A 15,565-nucleotide genomic window follows, 5' to 3' on the forward strand; every position below is an offset into this window, starting at 1 on the left:
GACTACCAAAATTGACTTACCACATTTGTTCTTTTAGTCATTGAGAGCTCCATGGTTAGGTAACGTGCACGTGTTCTTTGCTCAGAAAGTAATGTGGGAGAAGAGATGGTGACCACGAGTTGTCATTCTGGCAAAGGAAAGCCAAGGGTCTCCACACCTTTATCAGATAGGTAGTTAGCAGAAGCAAATTTGTGTCTTGGCAATGATGTTTCCTAAGAAAACTTAAGCCTGTGAATGAGGATATCCCTGCACACTTAAAGCTTCTGTTCCATTGGGATTATTTTTCTTAGTGCCTTTGAATTTAGATGGCTTACTATGGAGGTACACTTTACTGGCTAATCTTTTCCACCCCTTTTCTTCTGTTGGGATTAGTGCCAGAACAGATAAAGCCCAGTGTAAGCCAGCCTCAGCCTGCCAACTCTAATAACGGCACTTCCACAGCAACCAGCACTAATAATAATGCCAAGCGAGCTACAGCCAACAATCAGCAGCAGCAGCCACAACAGCCGCAGCCGCAGCAGCAGCAGCCACCACAGCAGCCGCAGCAGCAGCCGCAGCAGCAGCAGCCACCACAGCCACCACAGCAGCCACAGGCCTTGCCTCGGTATCCTCGTGAAGTACCTCCACGATTTCGCCACCAGGAACATAAACAGCTTCTAAAGAGGGGTCAGCATTTTCCTGTCATAGCAGCAAACCTGGGATCTGCTGTTAAAGTATTAAACAGCCAGTCAGAAAGCAGTGCTTTAACAAATCAGCAGCCACAAAATAACGGAGAGGTGCAGAACAGCAAAAACCAGTCAGGTGAGAGAAGGCATTTCTTACGAGACTAAAACTTTATCATCATTAGTAGTGTAGCAAGTTTATGAATTCATAGCTTTTTGGTGATGTGTTGGTATTCATCAGTATTTTATGAATATGAGAATTCTCTGTACAGGGAGTTATGAATCTTAAAATATTTCCTTTAAGGTGCCTGCCCATCCTACCTTAAAAATTATTATTTTATAATCACTTACTCTCCCTTCAGGTTCTGCCCACTTTAATAAAGGAGCTTTTAGCTGAAATTGAGCACTTTTCCACCCCCGGTCATATGCTAAGCAGTTATAGATATTATTGCATTTAATCCTGACCACCTCTGTGAGATGTAGTTGTTGTTACCTCCACTATTCTGTAGAGGAGCTGAGGCACCAAGACATTAAATACCTTGCCCAAGGCCACTCAGTTACCATATGCCATAAAAAAAACAGCCACTCATGAAAATTGTATCCCTATGGAGCCAGTGCGCCCAGTTGTTTGGCTTTTGTCTGCTCAGTAGTGATTATGAGGCAGAGAATAAGTCTAGTGTGTGATGACAAGTTTTCTGAAAGCCCACTCTGTTTTAACATGTTCTCATAGGTTTGGATGCTTAGTATGTCCATCTGTTCATTTATCCAGCTGTTTTAAAGCTTTACCACGAGCCAGATAATTAGGTGCTAGAACATCACCTAGTACATGAAAACACTTATGTAGGGATTATAATATACTGATAAAGAATGATGTCTCTAGGGACAAACGGACCTTGTTTTTAAGTTCCAGTTCCATCATATCTGAGCAAGTGTGACCTTGGGCAAGTTATTTCCTTTTTTTTTTTTTTTTTTTTTCTTTTTTTTACTGACCGGTAACGGGATCGCAACCCTTGGTGTCGCGCCCGTACCGGGGACCGGCAACAGGATCACAACCCTCCGTGTTGCCTCCGCACCACGCTCAGCCAGTGAGCGGGAACCGGTCTCCACATGGGATCCGAACCCTCGGCGAGAGCGCCACTGCGCTTCCAAGCGGCGCACTCTCCAGTGCGCCACCGGGCCGACCCTTGGGCAAGTTATTTAATTGCTCCATGTGTCTGAGCCTTGTCCGAACAGCCTTTCGTAACTGTCCCAGGTAGGGTTATTCCGTTTCTTCCTCTACATGCTCTCTTATTTATACCAAGAACTACTTTGTACATTATAATATATTATGGTATTTCACAGCTAATAAGTAGCAGATCCTGGACTCACATCAAGATCTGTCTGACTCCAAAGCTATGCTTGTAACCACAGTGCTGTGCTTTGGCAACATACTGGATGTGATAGGTAAGGAGGAAGAGGACACAAATGTGAGTTTTCTAGCATAGGTACTTAGAATAGCACATTATTATTATTGGAAAAGATACAAATGTAAGTTATCATCCTGAGTTTATACTTAATCCCTACTCCCTTAGCCACTTACTGCCTCTGTGAGCTTGGCCAGATAGCAACTCATCTGATCCTCTTTCCTGATTTGTAAAGTGTGGACAGTAGTACACAACCCTATAAGATTGTTTTGAGGACTGAATTATATGACATGTTAAAGCAAATAGTTTAGCACCTAATATTTAGGTGCCAAATAAATTATCTTCCCCTTAACTTTCATGGAAGGACCTACACTTTTTAAGCAGAGGAGTTTGGTTTAGACATGTTACATTCAATGCCAAGTAGTGGGATATTAGTGATTTGAATTTTATCGGGGAAGTCAGGTTGGAAGCAGATGTATTGATCATCAGCATAATAAAAATTGCAGTTAAAATCTTGGGAAAGGTTATTTATACAACAAATGCATGAATACCTATTGTGACCTAAACAAGGTGGAATGATAATTAACAAAACAGAGTGAGGTGGGTTATATTTAGAAAATATTTTAAATATGCTTTTTTCAGTTTGGGAAATGGTAGATAGAACAAAGTTGTTTTTGCAATGGAAACAACAGGAGTATAAGAATCTTGTTTCTGAAAAATGGGTATGGGTCAAAAAACCCAAGAGTGTTACACACGTGTGCATTCAGATGAGAAGAAGGCCTAAGATGTAGGCATGGGAAGAAGTCTTCAAAAAAGGCTGAGAAGGAAACATACCCTGCCTGTTTCTAAAAGAACTTTACAAGGGTGGATGCACTAAAGAGGAGGTTAAGACGGAAGTCAGAGGGCGCAGCAATCTGACTGAGGCCTGGAATTAAATCCGCAAGCAACTAGAGAATGCAGATGATGAAACCAAAACATTACAAAGGAGAACCAGATTTATACTTTTGTCTTCTTGGAAACATTTGTGAATCCCTACTTAGCAGCATATTTCAGATACTTACATTAAAATATCTTTGTAGGTGCTACTAGGGATGGTAATAGAAACTTTTTAGCCACAAAATAGACCATAGGGAGTCAGTGAATCAGAGAAGGCTTCTTAGGAGTTAGATCTGTCCTGGCTCCAAAAGAGTTATTAACATATATTAATGAGTTATTAATGATATAGTGACTAACCCTTATGGGGTGCTTACCATGACACACTTTATTAACTCATTTAATTCTCATTTTACATATTAGATAGTATCATCTTCATTCTACAGATTAGAGGATATCCTAGTGGTCAGCGAAAAACAGTGTAGTAGACAGTATAAACAGCATGGGCAGTAGCCCAGAAAAACAAAAATTATGTGTTGTGAACTACATATAGTTCAGAATTATGGGAATATAATCCTAACTTTTTATTTTTGTCTATTCGTATTTGGTTTTTTTGAACAGAGATAGTTAATGGAGTAGATTTGGCATTTAAATTAATGAATGTGATACATTAGAAATTCACCTATAGTTTTTATGCTAATAAGAGGAAGTGCTACATTTCTCATTTATTCCGTCAGAAAGCAGGTATAGTAACTAGAAGAGATTAGGTATTTTATAAATCAGAAGCCACAAATTAAATGCCTTCAGGGGCCAGCAGGTAAGTGAAGTAAATGATGGAAAGCAGTGATAAGAACTGTGGTAAATGCGTTGATTTTGTACCCTTTCTAAGTACCTTTACCTTCTCATTTTTATTTTATTTTATTTTTTAGAACCCCGTGCTTGTCAAACAAGACAATTCTGCAGGCTGAGTCCCTGAGCTGCCAGTTTGTGGCTGTGCTTATTGATGATTTTAACTGAGACTTTAGATGTCTTTTTCGAAGTTGATTTCTTAGAGCCCTAAGGGATCAGGCCCTGCTGCTGCCCAAATAACGCCGTGTAGTGAAAGATTTGGGAGGACTAATATGGTCAGTAGGGCTGGCAGCAATATTGTACCTGTGGGCTGAATATTCTATCCCACTTTTGATTATCCAACTGACTTATCTATACAGAAAAGTTAAGACCAGGACAGTGAACGTTCATATACCCTCCACCCAAATCCAACAGTTGTTGACATTGTCCATCTTGACTTCACACATGCCTTTCTGTCTTTTTCATACGAGTATGTACATATATGTGCACATAAATGTTCATTACAGTGGAACCAGTTGAGAGTAAGTTGCAAACATTATGATGTCACCTTTAATTAGGTAATTATCCTAAGAATAAGGATAGTCTTCTATACAAGCACAATACCATTATCATCCCCAAGCAAAAAAAGATTAACAGTTCAACAATGTCTTCTAACAGTTCATGTTCACATTTCCTCTGGCTGTCCCAAGAATGTCAAGGGTACTTCGAAAAGTTCATGGAAAAATAGAGTTAAAAGATATGAATCTTTCCATGAACTTTTTGAAGTACTCTTTTTTTTGTTTGTTTTTTAACAATATGATATCATTTATATAAACTATAAAGCATGCAAAACAACATATATTGTGAAGGGATGAATTCAAATACAGCAAAATATAAAGATTTACATGAGTGATTACTTCTGGGTTACTTACTAGGGAAGGAAGGAAGATGTAATCAGAGAAGGGAGGCACAGGAGATTTTTTTCTGCTATATTAGTAATATATTTCTTAAATGTGGGGATACATGGGTATTTTTTATATTACTTTCTATAGCCTTTCCTATATTTGAAATATTTTTCTTTCTTTCTTTTTTTTTTTTTGAAGCTCAGGGACATTTGAGGTATAATGGAATACTGTCAACCCACTTGTGCTCTTGCATTGATTGGTCTTTTCAATGCAGTGTACATCTTTGCTGTCTTGTAACTTCTTCTTGCTCTCAACTTGCATCTTCTCGGTCTGTAGACATACGCAAGTCTTTACTATTCTTGAGAAAAAATTCCTTGGAACCCCCATACTGTTGAGGTTATTACAGAATTTCTCTCCTCCCCTTTTCTTTCAGAGTTCTTGAAGGAAATAGTCTATCCTTGAAATTTCTAATGCATTCCATCAGTCCTCCATAATCTGACTCCTGCTCACTTGACTAAAATAGGTCTTAATAAGCCACTGATCTTCTGAGTGTCAAATCCAGACTTTTTTTTTTTCCAATTGTGGTTTAAAAAAAAAAAAAAGACTTTTCCATTTTTATCTTTATAGATATCTACATCTTTTACTGTTGATCACTTACTCTTTCTTAATGCTCTTTCATGTCTTGGCCTCTGTGTCGCCATATACCCCTTGTTTTTTGCATACCTCTCTGTGTTTTGCATAGTTTTTCTCTGACTGTCTTTCAGACTTTACTCCCTACCATGGCTTTGTTTCACATCTCAAGTTTTAGGTTTGTGTCTCCTGGATGTCTTCAGCTGATGTTGGGCCCCTCAAACTCAACATGTTCAAACTTGAACTCATTATATCGCCTCCACTTCTTCCTTCTGGATTCCTTGCTCAACAGGTTGGTACCTCTATTCATCAGTTACCTATCAAGAAACCTTGAATTCATGCTTGGTGCTTGCCTCTCCTCATGTCTCACAGGGCACGGGTTTACCATGCCCTGCTGATTTTAACTCCAAAATACCTTGCAGTTTTTCTGTCTCACCTGGTTGAGGGGCTCACCATCTGGTCTAGTGCGCCTCCCAAAGAATGTCTTCTATTGCTGTCTCCACCCACCCAGCCTCACCCTGTCTCTCAAACCACGCTTTGCATTTGGGTGTAGTATTGCTTTTGTCACCTTTAATCTTGGACAGAGGTTGGTTTGCAACCTATCTCAGTCCTGTTTTATTGGAAGACAGCCACACCCATTCATTTACACATTCTCTGTGGCTGCTTTCAAGCTGCACTGGTAGAGGTGAGTAGTTGCCACACACCATATGGCCACAGAGCCTAAAACATTTATTCACTGGAGCTTTACCAAAAAAGTCTGCTGACCCGTGGACCAAAGGCTGGAATAACTGAAAGAGACATTTTGAACTTTCTTTCCTAAGAGCTATTTGAAATTGTGCATCTAAGGTTCTCTCATATTCCCAGTGGTACCATCTCATTCATACTCCTTGGAAACACCATAAAACCTAACTATCATTTATTTCTGAAGCTCTTCCCCTTCTGGTGAGATTGAAAGTCTTTAAGGCAGAAGCAAATATTTAACGGTTCCGTTTGTGACATGCTGTATATTTCATAAGAAAAATAAATTTCCATGAATCTAAATTCTTCTTGAATAAATTATGCTGTTTCTTTATAAATTCCTTGAATTATCATTAGTCTTTCCTCTACCCCCCTGTAACCTCTTTGATCTTTTTGAATAGATTCACTATTAAATTCTTCTTGAGGTGTAGTACTAGAACTGCCCCCAATTCTCCTATACTAATTTTGCATGAGAGTAGGATGCTGATGATATTTTGGATTCACATGTTTCTAAGTAATGTGCAATCTTCCAAATCTTAATTTGCCTACGGCATTGTAGTGTATAAAAATCTGCATTTTGCTTTACACTCAGAACTCAACTGCCCCATTTTCTCCCACTAGCACAGGGATTTTAAGTCGTACTTTTTCTCACTATTTCTTGGGAAAGCTTAGTGATAATCTGCTTAATGATGTTCCTGTCCATTTTCCTCCAGATCATTTAGAACAGTGGGTTTTAGCTTCCTTGTCTGTAAGGGAAATACATTATTTGATTTTTTCCAATTCTGAGATAGTCTCTACTCTGAAGCATTTTAGTTATGATTACTGAGGAGCTTTGTTCTTTCCACTCCTTCAGTTAGAATAGCGTCTGCTACCCCCTTCAGCGCTTTTTTAGTCTTTCTTTCTAAACTATAACGTTTTTCATAACCACAAATGCTTTTTGACTCACCCTTGATAACCCAGGTTTTGAAATAGTCTTTAATTTAGGCTTTATTGAAAGTATCAAGTAGGCTCCAAATTGAAAATATAATTTTGGCTAATAATTACTGATGGTACCTCTCTGCATTTTCCTAAAATACATAGGAAGATATAGCAAAAGACAAACTTAGACCACCACCACCTCCAAACTAGGTCATGACCAGAATCTGAGAACATTTCCCACTAACATTAAAGGTGACAGAGGGTTGGCTGGATTAGCTCATTTGGTTAGAGTGAGGTGTTGTAACACCAAGGGCAGGGGTTCAGATTCCCATACTGGCCTTCTGCCAACTTGGCTTTTTATGTATTCTGACATTATGTATTTTCTTTTAATATGTAGTCAAATCTGTCATTTTTTAAAATGGTTTCTTTCTTTGCTTTTATGTATAAAAATTCTTATTCACTGATAACTTTATGGTTTCATCTTTTACTATTAACACTTTAATCATTGAAATAATTTTTGATATGTTGTCTCAATTAAAAAATATTTTTCAAGTATCGAATATTTCTTTCTCCCCACTGATTTTTTTTTTTTTTTTGGTGGGTGGCTGGCTGGTATGGGGATTCGAACCCTTGACCTTGGTGTTATAACACCTCTCTCTAACCAACCGAGCTAACCGGGTAGCCCTTCCCCCACTGGTTTAAAATGACTACCTTTGATGTATTATCTTGGACATATACTTGGATCTGTTTCTGGGTTACTTTTTATTTTCAATTGAAGTACTTATATACTCTGGCAGTACAATGCTGTTTAACTGTCGCATGATAATGTAGATTCTCTACCTTCTAAACTGTTTCTTGAGATTTTGGGGGGGGAGGGGTTTCTCCCATTTATTCTACATGAATTTTAAAATCACTTCTAATTGTATTTCAGACAACAATTTTTTTTTTTTTTTTTGTCTTTTGTCTTTTTCCATGTCCGGCAACGGATTGCAACCCTCAGTGTTGCCCCCGTACCAGACCGGGGACCGGCAACGGGATCGCAACCCTCGGGGTTGCTCCCGCGCCTCGCTCAGCCAGTGAGCGGGAACCGGTCTGTATGTGGGATCCGAACCCTCGGGCGGGAGCGCCACCGCGCTTCCCAAGCGGCGCACTTATCCAGTGCGCCACCGGGCCGGCCCCAGACAACAATTTTTTAATAATTGAGTTAAACTTAGAGCATTGCTACATTTTTCTATCTAAGAACAAGTTTCTATACTTAATCAGGTCGTCTTCTGTGGCCTGCAGTAAAATTTAATCATATAGGACTTTAAGTATTTTTGTTAGCTTTATTCCAAGATGTTTTGTGGCTGTTGATGATTCAAATCTTTTTTCCATCACATTTTCTCATTTACTGTTGCTGGTATATAGGAAAACTGTTATTTTTTACATGTTGGTCTTTTTTTGTCTCTCTTCCATTATCTTTACCTCAGTTTTTGTTCGTATTTCATCGGTTAGTACTTGGGTTGAATAGCGATGTTGATGACAATTATTCCTGTTTTTTTCCTGTCATTATGGGACTGCTTCTGGTGTTTTGCTGTTAAATTCTGGGTCCATTCCTTTATTTTCAACTTGGGTGGTTTTGGTTAGATGCCCAATCTTATGTTCTTACTCCTGACTTATAGAAGTGGAAACACACACACACACACACACACAGAGGTGTGTGCACACACAAGCAAATAATGGCAGCCGAAATACTTTTGCATTAGTCCAGGAAAGGAAGATGATGATGATGATGGCTGGACTGCTTTTATTTTTTTTTAAAGATGACTGGTAAGGGGATGTTAACCCTTGACTTGGTGTTGTCAGCACCATGCTCTCTGAAGTCAGCTAACCGGCCATCCCTATATACGGATCCGAACCCGTGGCCTTGGTGTTATCAGCACCACACTCTCCCAAGTGAGCCACAGATCGGCCTGGGACTGTTTTAGATTTGGGTAAAAGTGTATGGATTTGGGACTTGGTGATGTTTTGGATTTGCTATGCACAGGGAAGAGTAAAGAATAAATCATAGGGGTTCAGATCCCTGTACTGGCCAGCTGCGTGTCCCCCCCAATCCCCCAAAAACAAAAACAAAGAGTAAATCTTAGGTTTGAGGAAACGTACTGAGATGAAGAAAATTAGCAAAGAAGCAAAACTTTTCCCCTTTTGGTAGGAGGTGTCTGTGGGTATGTACATCTAGTAGTTAACATTCTGTTTGAGATAGGTAGAGATTTTTAAGTAGGTGGTTACATGATTACTCATTTTGTTCTTCATGGTGGCGACATGGTGGAGAGAAAAACTTGTGCTTTGTAGATAGCACTGAACAATAACGATAATCATTAGCATGCATTAATGGTGATAGTGGCCCTCCTTTATTAACACCTTATCTGGACTAGATATGGTTCAAAGCACTTTTAATTATTAATCATTTATTCAGATCCGTGTACGAGCCAGTGCCAAAAAAATTACTAATCATTTAATCTTCACAGCAATTGTGTGAGATTGGTAATATTGTTCCTACATTATTGATGAGGAACCTAAGTCACAAAGATTGAGGATCTTTCCTGTGGTCACTTAGCTAGTAAATGGTAGAGTGTCTCTTAAACCTTAAGCAGTCTGGCTCTAGAGTCTGTACTTTTAATCTCTACATAAAACCGCCTCTTATGGAGCACTTATTTGCAGCCAGCACTGAGCTAAATGCTTTACATATGAAAGTACGGTTAACAAAACAACCAGGTTAAGGAGAACTGTTTCCTCATTTTTCAGATTTAGTCATACTGTTACTACATTGAGTCTAGACTTGAATTTAGGTGTCTCGAGAGTCCCAGCCATGTTGCTTTATCAAGGATCGTGATGAATCCTTCCTTTTCACTTGATTTTCTACAAGTTAACCTCTGAACCTTGATTTCCTCATCTGCAAAGTGAAGGTAATACCTGTGTTCCAGGGTTGTTCCAAAGACTTAGTGATAAAAACATGTATAAAGCTCATGAAACATGTGGCTGAATGCCTAACATTAGTTGACGTTGCCGATGGTGCTGTTGTGTTGATTTGTTTTTATCCAGTGAGACTGACTTTGTGATATCCTTTATTTCATGAGAAATCCTCCTCTTGGGCACTGAGAGAGGACAAACTTTATTTGCCAGTTTAAAGAAATGATTCTTAAACAAGGAACAGAAATCAGAGCCACTTGTGGAACTTTACATATTTGGTGAATTGTATATACATGTCTGGTCTCTCTCTAGTCCCTCTTGCTGCCATTCTTTCCAGCTCATAAACCTTTGATTCTTAACAATTGTGCTTTGAAAGAAAGTGATGCAAGTTGAATCTGATTTTCCATATTAGCAAATAAACCCTGATAGTGACTTACATTTGTTTCCTAGGCATACAGCCCCTGGAGGTTGGTTCATTAGGTCTGGGCCATGACTTGAGCATGTGTATTTGAAAGTACTGCATGTGATTCTGATTCCTACTCTAGTAGAGAACTACAGTATAAGCACCTCCCCACCCCACCCCACCCCTGCTCCCAAGATAGTCTAAATGCAAACATGTTATGCATGTTAATATCTCTGGGGAATGTCTATCAGATCCTTAAATCGAATGACAGTGAAGAATCTGGGGAACTAGCAGAAGCCCTAAAACTGCCCTCCCTGTCTGTGTTGAAATAACTAGATAATAATATATAGCAAGTCTAAGATTGTAGGATTATATGACTGGTCATCAGTGGCCGTCAATGTAAGCAGTTGATTTTTTTTTATCGTAATTTTGTGATTTTTAACATCAATTAACCATTATGTTTCTGTTGTTTCTTTTAATAAACATGGCTGTGAAGGTAAATAAAAATACTAAGGGGAGTTGAACTAAAAGTATTCTTACTTGCGTGCCATATTTCAGGTTGAACATGAACACTAATGAAATGGAAATAGAATGGAAAAGGCTTTGGAATTCTTATAAACTTGTTATAATACCCAAAACAGTTGTGGAAAAGCTGTTCTAGGAAACAGGATGCAAACAGATTCCTGATACTTTTCATCAAGTTTGGGCTATTTACTTATCCTTACCCACTACAACCAAGCCCCTTCTCTCCCAAGTCAAGCTCTTGAACTGGGTTGTCCCATTATCCTAATACGTCACTATCACCCAGTTGCCTTCTGATTCCAAAATTCTTTTACTTGCTGATATGTTAACTTTTTCATTCAGCAAATATTTATTGAGGGGCTGTTATGTTCCAGGCACTGCTCTAGAGTCTTAGGATAACCTCCGTGAACAAAGCAGCAGAATTCCCTGCCTGTGTGGAATGACTGGATATGGAAAGTTGATGGCTGGAAGAAAACCAGTGCCCTTGTAACCATACTGCCAAGTGTCATATGCTGTTAGAGCTGATAGAGTTGAGGAGCCACATATATTTATAATATATTCACTGTTTTTCTTAGATTATTGTCATTTTGAAAATGGCTAACACTTTATAAATAGTTGTTCTCCTTTATTCTAGATATAAACCACAATACTTCAGGGTCCCATTATGAAAATTCCCATCGGGGACCTGCATCTTCTACGACTGACTCTAGCACAAACTGTAAGAATGCTATTGTAAACGATTTGTCTGAAAAAGAAGCATGGCCCTCAGTCCCTGGCAGTGATCCAGAGTTGGCTTCAGAATGTATGGATGCTGATTCTGCCTCCAGTTCTGAATCAGAGAAAAACATCACTATCATGGCTTCAGGGAGCACAGGTGGTGAAAAAGATGGCCTTCGGAGTAGCACTGGACTTGGTTCCCAAAACAAGTTTGTGGTTGGTAGTAGCAGCAATAATGTGGGCCATGGAAGTAGTACTGGGCCATGGGCTTTTTCCCATGGAGCCATAATAAGCACATGTCAGGTCTCTGCGGATGCTCCTGAAAGCAAGTCAGAAAGTAGCAACAATAGAATGAATGCTTGGGGCACTGTAAGTTCTTCATCAAATGGAGGGTTAAATCCAAGCACTTTGAATTCAGCTAGCAACCATGGTGCCTGGCCAGTATTAGAGAACAATGGACTCGCCCTAAAAGGGCCTGTAGGGAGTGGTAGTTCTGGCATCAATATTCAGTGCAGTACCATAGGCCAGATGCCTAACAATCAGAGTATTAACTCTAAAGCAAGTGGTTCTTCTACCCATGGTACCTGGGGAAGCCTTCAGGAAACTTGTGAATCTGAAGTAAGTGGTACACAGAAGGTTTCATTCAGTGGTCAACCTCAGAATATTACCACTGAAATGACTGGACCAAATAACACTACTAACTTTATGACCTCTAGTTTACCAAACTCTGGTTCAATACAGAATAACGAACTGCCTAGTAGTAATTCAGGGGCCTGGTGTGTGAGCACAATGAATCATCCTCAGATACAGGCTCCATCAGTTATGAATGGCACCTCCCTTTCTCATCTTAGCAATGGAGAGTCAAAAAGCGGAGGCTCTTACGGTACTACATGGGGTGCCTATGGTTCTAATTACTCTGGAGACAAATGTTCAGGCCCTAATGGCCAAGCTAATGGTGACACTGTGAATGCAACTCTAATGCAGCCTGGTGTAAATGGGCCTTTGGGCACTAACTTTCAAGTTAATACAAACAAAGGAGGAGGTGTGTGGGAGTCTGGGGTATCAAATTCCCAGAGTACATCATGGGGAAGTGGAAATGGTGCGAATTCTGGAGGAAGTCGAAGAGGATGGGGAGCCCCTGCACAAAACACTGGCACTAATCTACCCAGCATTGAGTGGAACAAACTGCCTAGCAATCAGCATTCCAATGACAGTGCAAATGGCAATGGTAAGAAGTTTACAAATGGATGGAAATCTACTGAGGAAGAGGATCAGGGTTCTGCCACATCTCAGACAAATGAGCAAAACAGTGTGTGGGCCAAAACAGGAGGTGGTACAGTGGAGAGTGATGGTAGTACAGAAAGCACTGGACGCCTTGAGGAAAAAGGAACTGGGGAAGGTCAGAGTAGAGACAGAAGAAAAATTGATCAGCACACGTTACTCCAAAGCATTGTAAACAGAACTGACTTAGATCCACGTGTCCTATCTAACTCTGGTTGGGGACAGACTCCTATTAAGCAGAATACTGCCTGGGATACAGAAACATCACCTAGAGGGGAGAGAAAGACTGACAATGGGACAGAGGCCTGGGGAAGCTCTGCAACACAGACTTTTAACTCAGGGGCATGTATAGATAAGACTAGCCCTAACAGTAATGATACCTCATCTGTATCGGGGTGGGGTGATCCCAAACCTACTCTGAGGTGGGGAGATTCCAAAGGCTCAAACTGCCAGGGGGGGTGGGAAGATGATTCTGCTGCTACAGGAATGATCAAGAGCAATCAGTGGGGGAGTTGCAAAGAAGAGAAGTCGGCATGGAATGATTCGCAAAAGAGCAAACAGGGATGGGGTGACGGGCAAAAATCAAACCCAGGCTGGTCTGCTTCTGCCAGTGATAACTGGGGAGAAACTTCACGGAGTAACCATTGGGGTGAAGCCAATAAGAAATCCAGCTCAGGAGGTAGTGACAGTGACAGATCTGTTTCTGGTTGGAACGAACTTGGTAAAACTAGTTCTTTTACTTGGGGAAATAACATAAATCCAAATAATTCATCAGGATGGGATGAATCTTCTAAACCTAATCCTTCCCAGGGATGGGGAGACCCTCCAAAGTCTAATCAGTCTGTAGGTTGGGGAGATTCTTCGTCAAAGCCAGTCAGTTCTCCAGACTGGAATAAGCAACAAGACATTGTTGGATCTTGGGGAATCCCACCAGTTACAGGCAAACCTCCTGGTACAGGCTGGCTGGGGGGACCTATACCAGCCCCAACAAAGGAAGAAGAACCCACAGGCTGGGAGGAACCATCCCCAGAATCTATACGTCGCAAAATGGAGATTGATGATGGAACTTCAGCTTGGGGAGATCCAAGCAAATACAACTACAAAAATGTGAACATGTGGAACAAAAACATCCCAAATGGCAGCAGCCGTTCCGACCAGCAGGCACAGGTGCATCATCTGCTCCCATCTGCAAGTGCCATCTCAAACAAGGAGGCAGGCAGTGGCTCTGGTAAGTTCTTACTTCGCGGAGTCTAATGGTATGACGAAATACTTCACAACGTTCTGAAAGCAAGCCTTGTTTCAACTTACTGTCTTTATGAGATTTGTTTAACAATGTATTTGGATGTGCGTACAAAGGCCTTTTTTACTCTAATCCACAAGAAGCCTAAGGAAGATTATAGGGGCAATGTCTGCAAGGGCAGCGTTTACCATCAGAGTGGTATTATTTGTGACCATGCATGTACCATTCTCTATTAGGAATGCGGCAGAAGGCAGAATTGGAAAAGTGGGGTCAAGTGGGAATGCTTACACTTAGCTCTCAGTTGTTCCAAGTCAGGCCTTAACTTTTTGGTTTTATTATTTCACTAAAATATCCCCAGAGATAAAACAAGTATCTAAGTACAGTACTCTCTAAACATTAGACACTATATTTGGCCTTGGAAGGGATTTTTTATATAGGCGACAGATAAATCCAATTCCACTTAGATACAGCATGTGTGTGTGTGTGTGTGTGTGTGTGTGTGTGTGTGTAAAACATTTGACAATACCTCTCTGTGGTATTCCCATTTCCCTCTCTCATAGTGAACTAATTTCTGTCTCTGCAAAGTATCTTGACACATTTTCGTTAAGTGTGATTGGCATGTATTGCCTTTGTTAATTGAGGTTTTATTGAATAATAGTCTCATTGGACATAGAAGTAGGAGTGTTTTCCTGCACTAACTTTTCAACACCTAATTTTTTTTATTGTATTAAGTTAGATTTAATTCTTAGAAGAAACAGGTATATATCTAAGAAGAAGCCTGTTTGTTTTGGTTCTTTTAAACAAGATATGTTTTTTTTTTTTTTTAAAGATGTCCGGTAAGGGGATCTTAACCCTTGGCTTGGTGTTGTCAGCACCACACTCAGCCAGTGAGCCAGCCGGCCATCCCTATGTGGGATCCGAACCCAGGGCCTTGGTGTTCATCCCTATGTGGGATCCGAACCCAGGGCCTTGGTGTTCATCCCTATGTGGGATCCGAACCCAGGGCCTTGGTGTTCATCCCTATGTGGGATCCGAACCCAGGGCCTTGGTGTTATCAGCACCGCACTCTCCCGAGTGAGCCACGGGCCGGCCCAAACAAGATATGTTTATGGCTGGCTGTTTGTCTTTGCTTTGGACAGCCTCAACCTGATACTTCAGATTTTTTATAAGCATTACCCAGCATGTGTAAAAGTAGGATGCCTACCCATTGTTAGTCTCTTCTAATTAATTGTTTCTCCAGTACAGTGATGTGGAAAGGTTACACTTTTGCTAAAAATTTTATATACACACTGTTATCCAGCTTCCTCACCTGCTTCAACTCACTAGATTTGGTTCAGAATGACTTGACTTATCCAGGAATTAAATTCATTCTCAAAGAGGATGATTTGCCATAATTAAGGTTATTCAAAAGAATCTGTTCTAGCCCCAGAGGGCAATTTTGAAAGAATCAATTGAAAAAATACTCACAGCATGTAGTTAAATTATATTAATAGGCA

At 40.2% G+C, this 15,565-nt stretch overlaps 1 protein-coding gene across 5 annotated transcripts in view; it reads left to right on the top strand.

Moving 5' to 3' along the window:
• Positions 1 to 15,565, top strand: part of TNRC6A (trinucleotide repeat containing 6A) — a 94,015-nt gene that overhangs the window by 50,272 nt on the left and 28,178 nt on the right. For all 5 annotated transcript variants that reach the window (XM_008568453.1, XM_008568455.1, XM_008568456.1 and 2 more), the window contains exons 5-6: positions 373 to 801; positions 11,466 to 14,057. In XM_008568453.1, coding sequence (XP_008566675.1) covers positions 373 to 801; positions 11,466 to 14,057 — 3,021 coding nt within the window. The remainder of the gene's footprint in view (positions 1 to 372; positions 802 to 11,465; positions 14,058 to 15,565) is intronic.

Source organism: Galeopterus variegatus, unplaced genomic scaffold, assembly GCF_000696425.1.
Source record: "Galeopterus variegatus unplaced genomic scaffold, G_variegatus-3.0.2 Scaffold411, whole genome shotgun sequence".
NCBI lineage: Eukaryota > Metazoa > Chordata > Mammalia > Dermoptera > Cynocephalidae > Galeopterus > Galeopterus variegatus.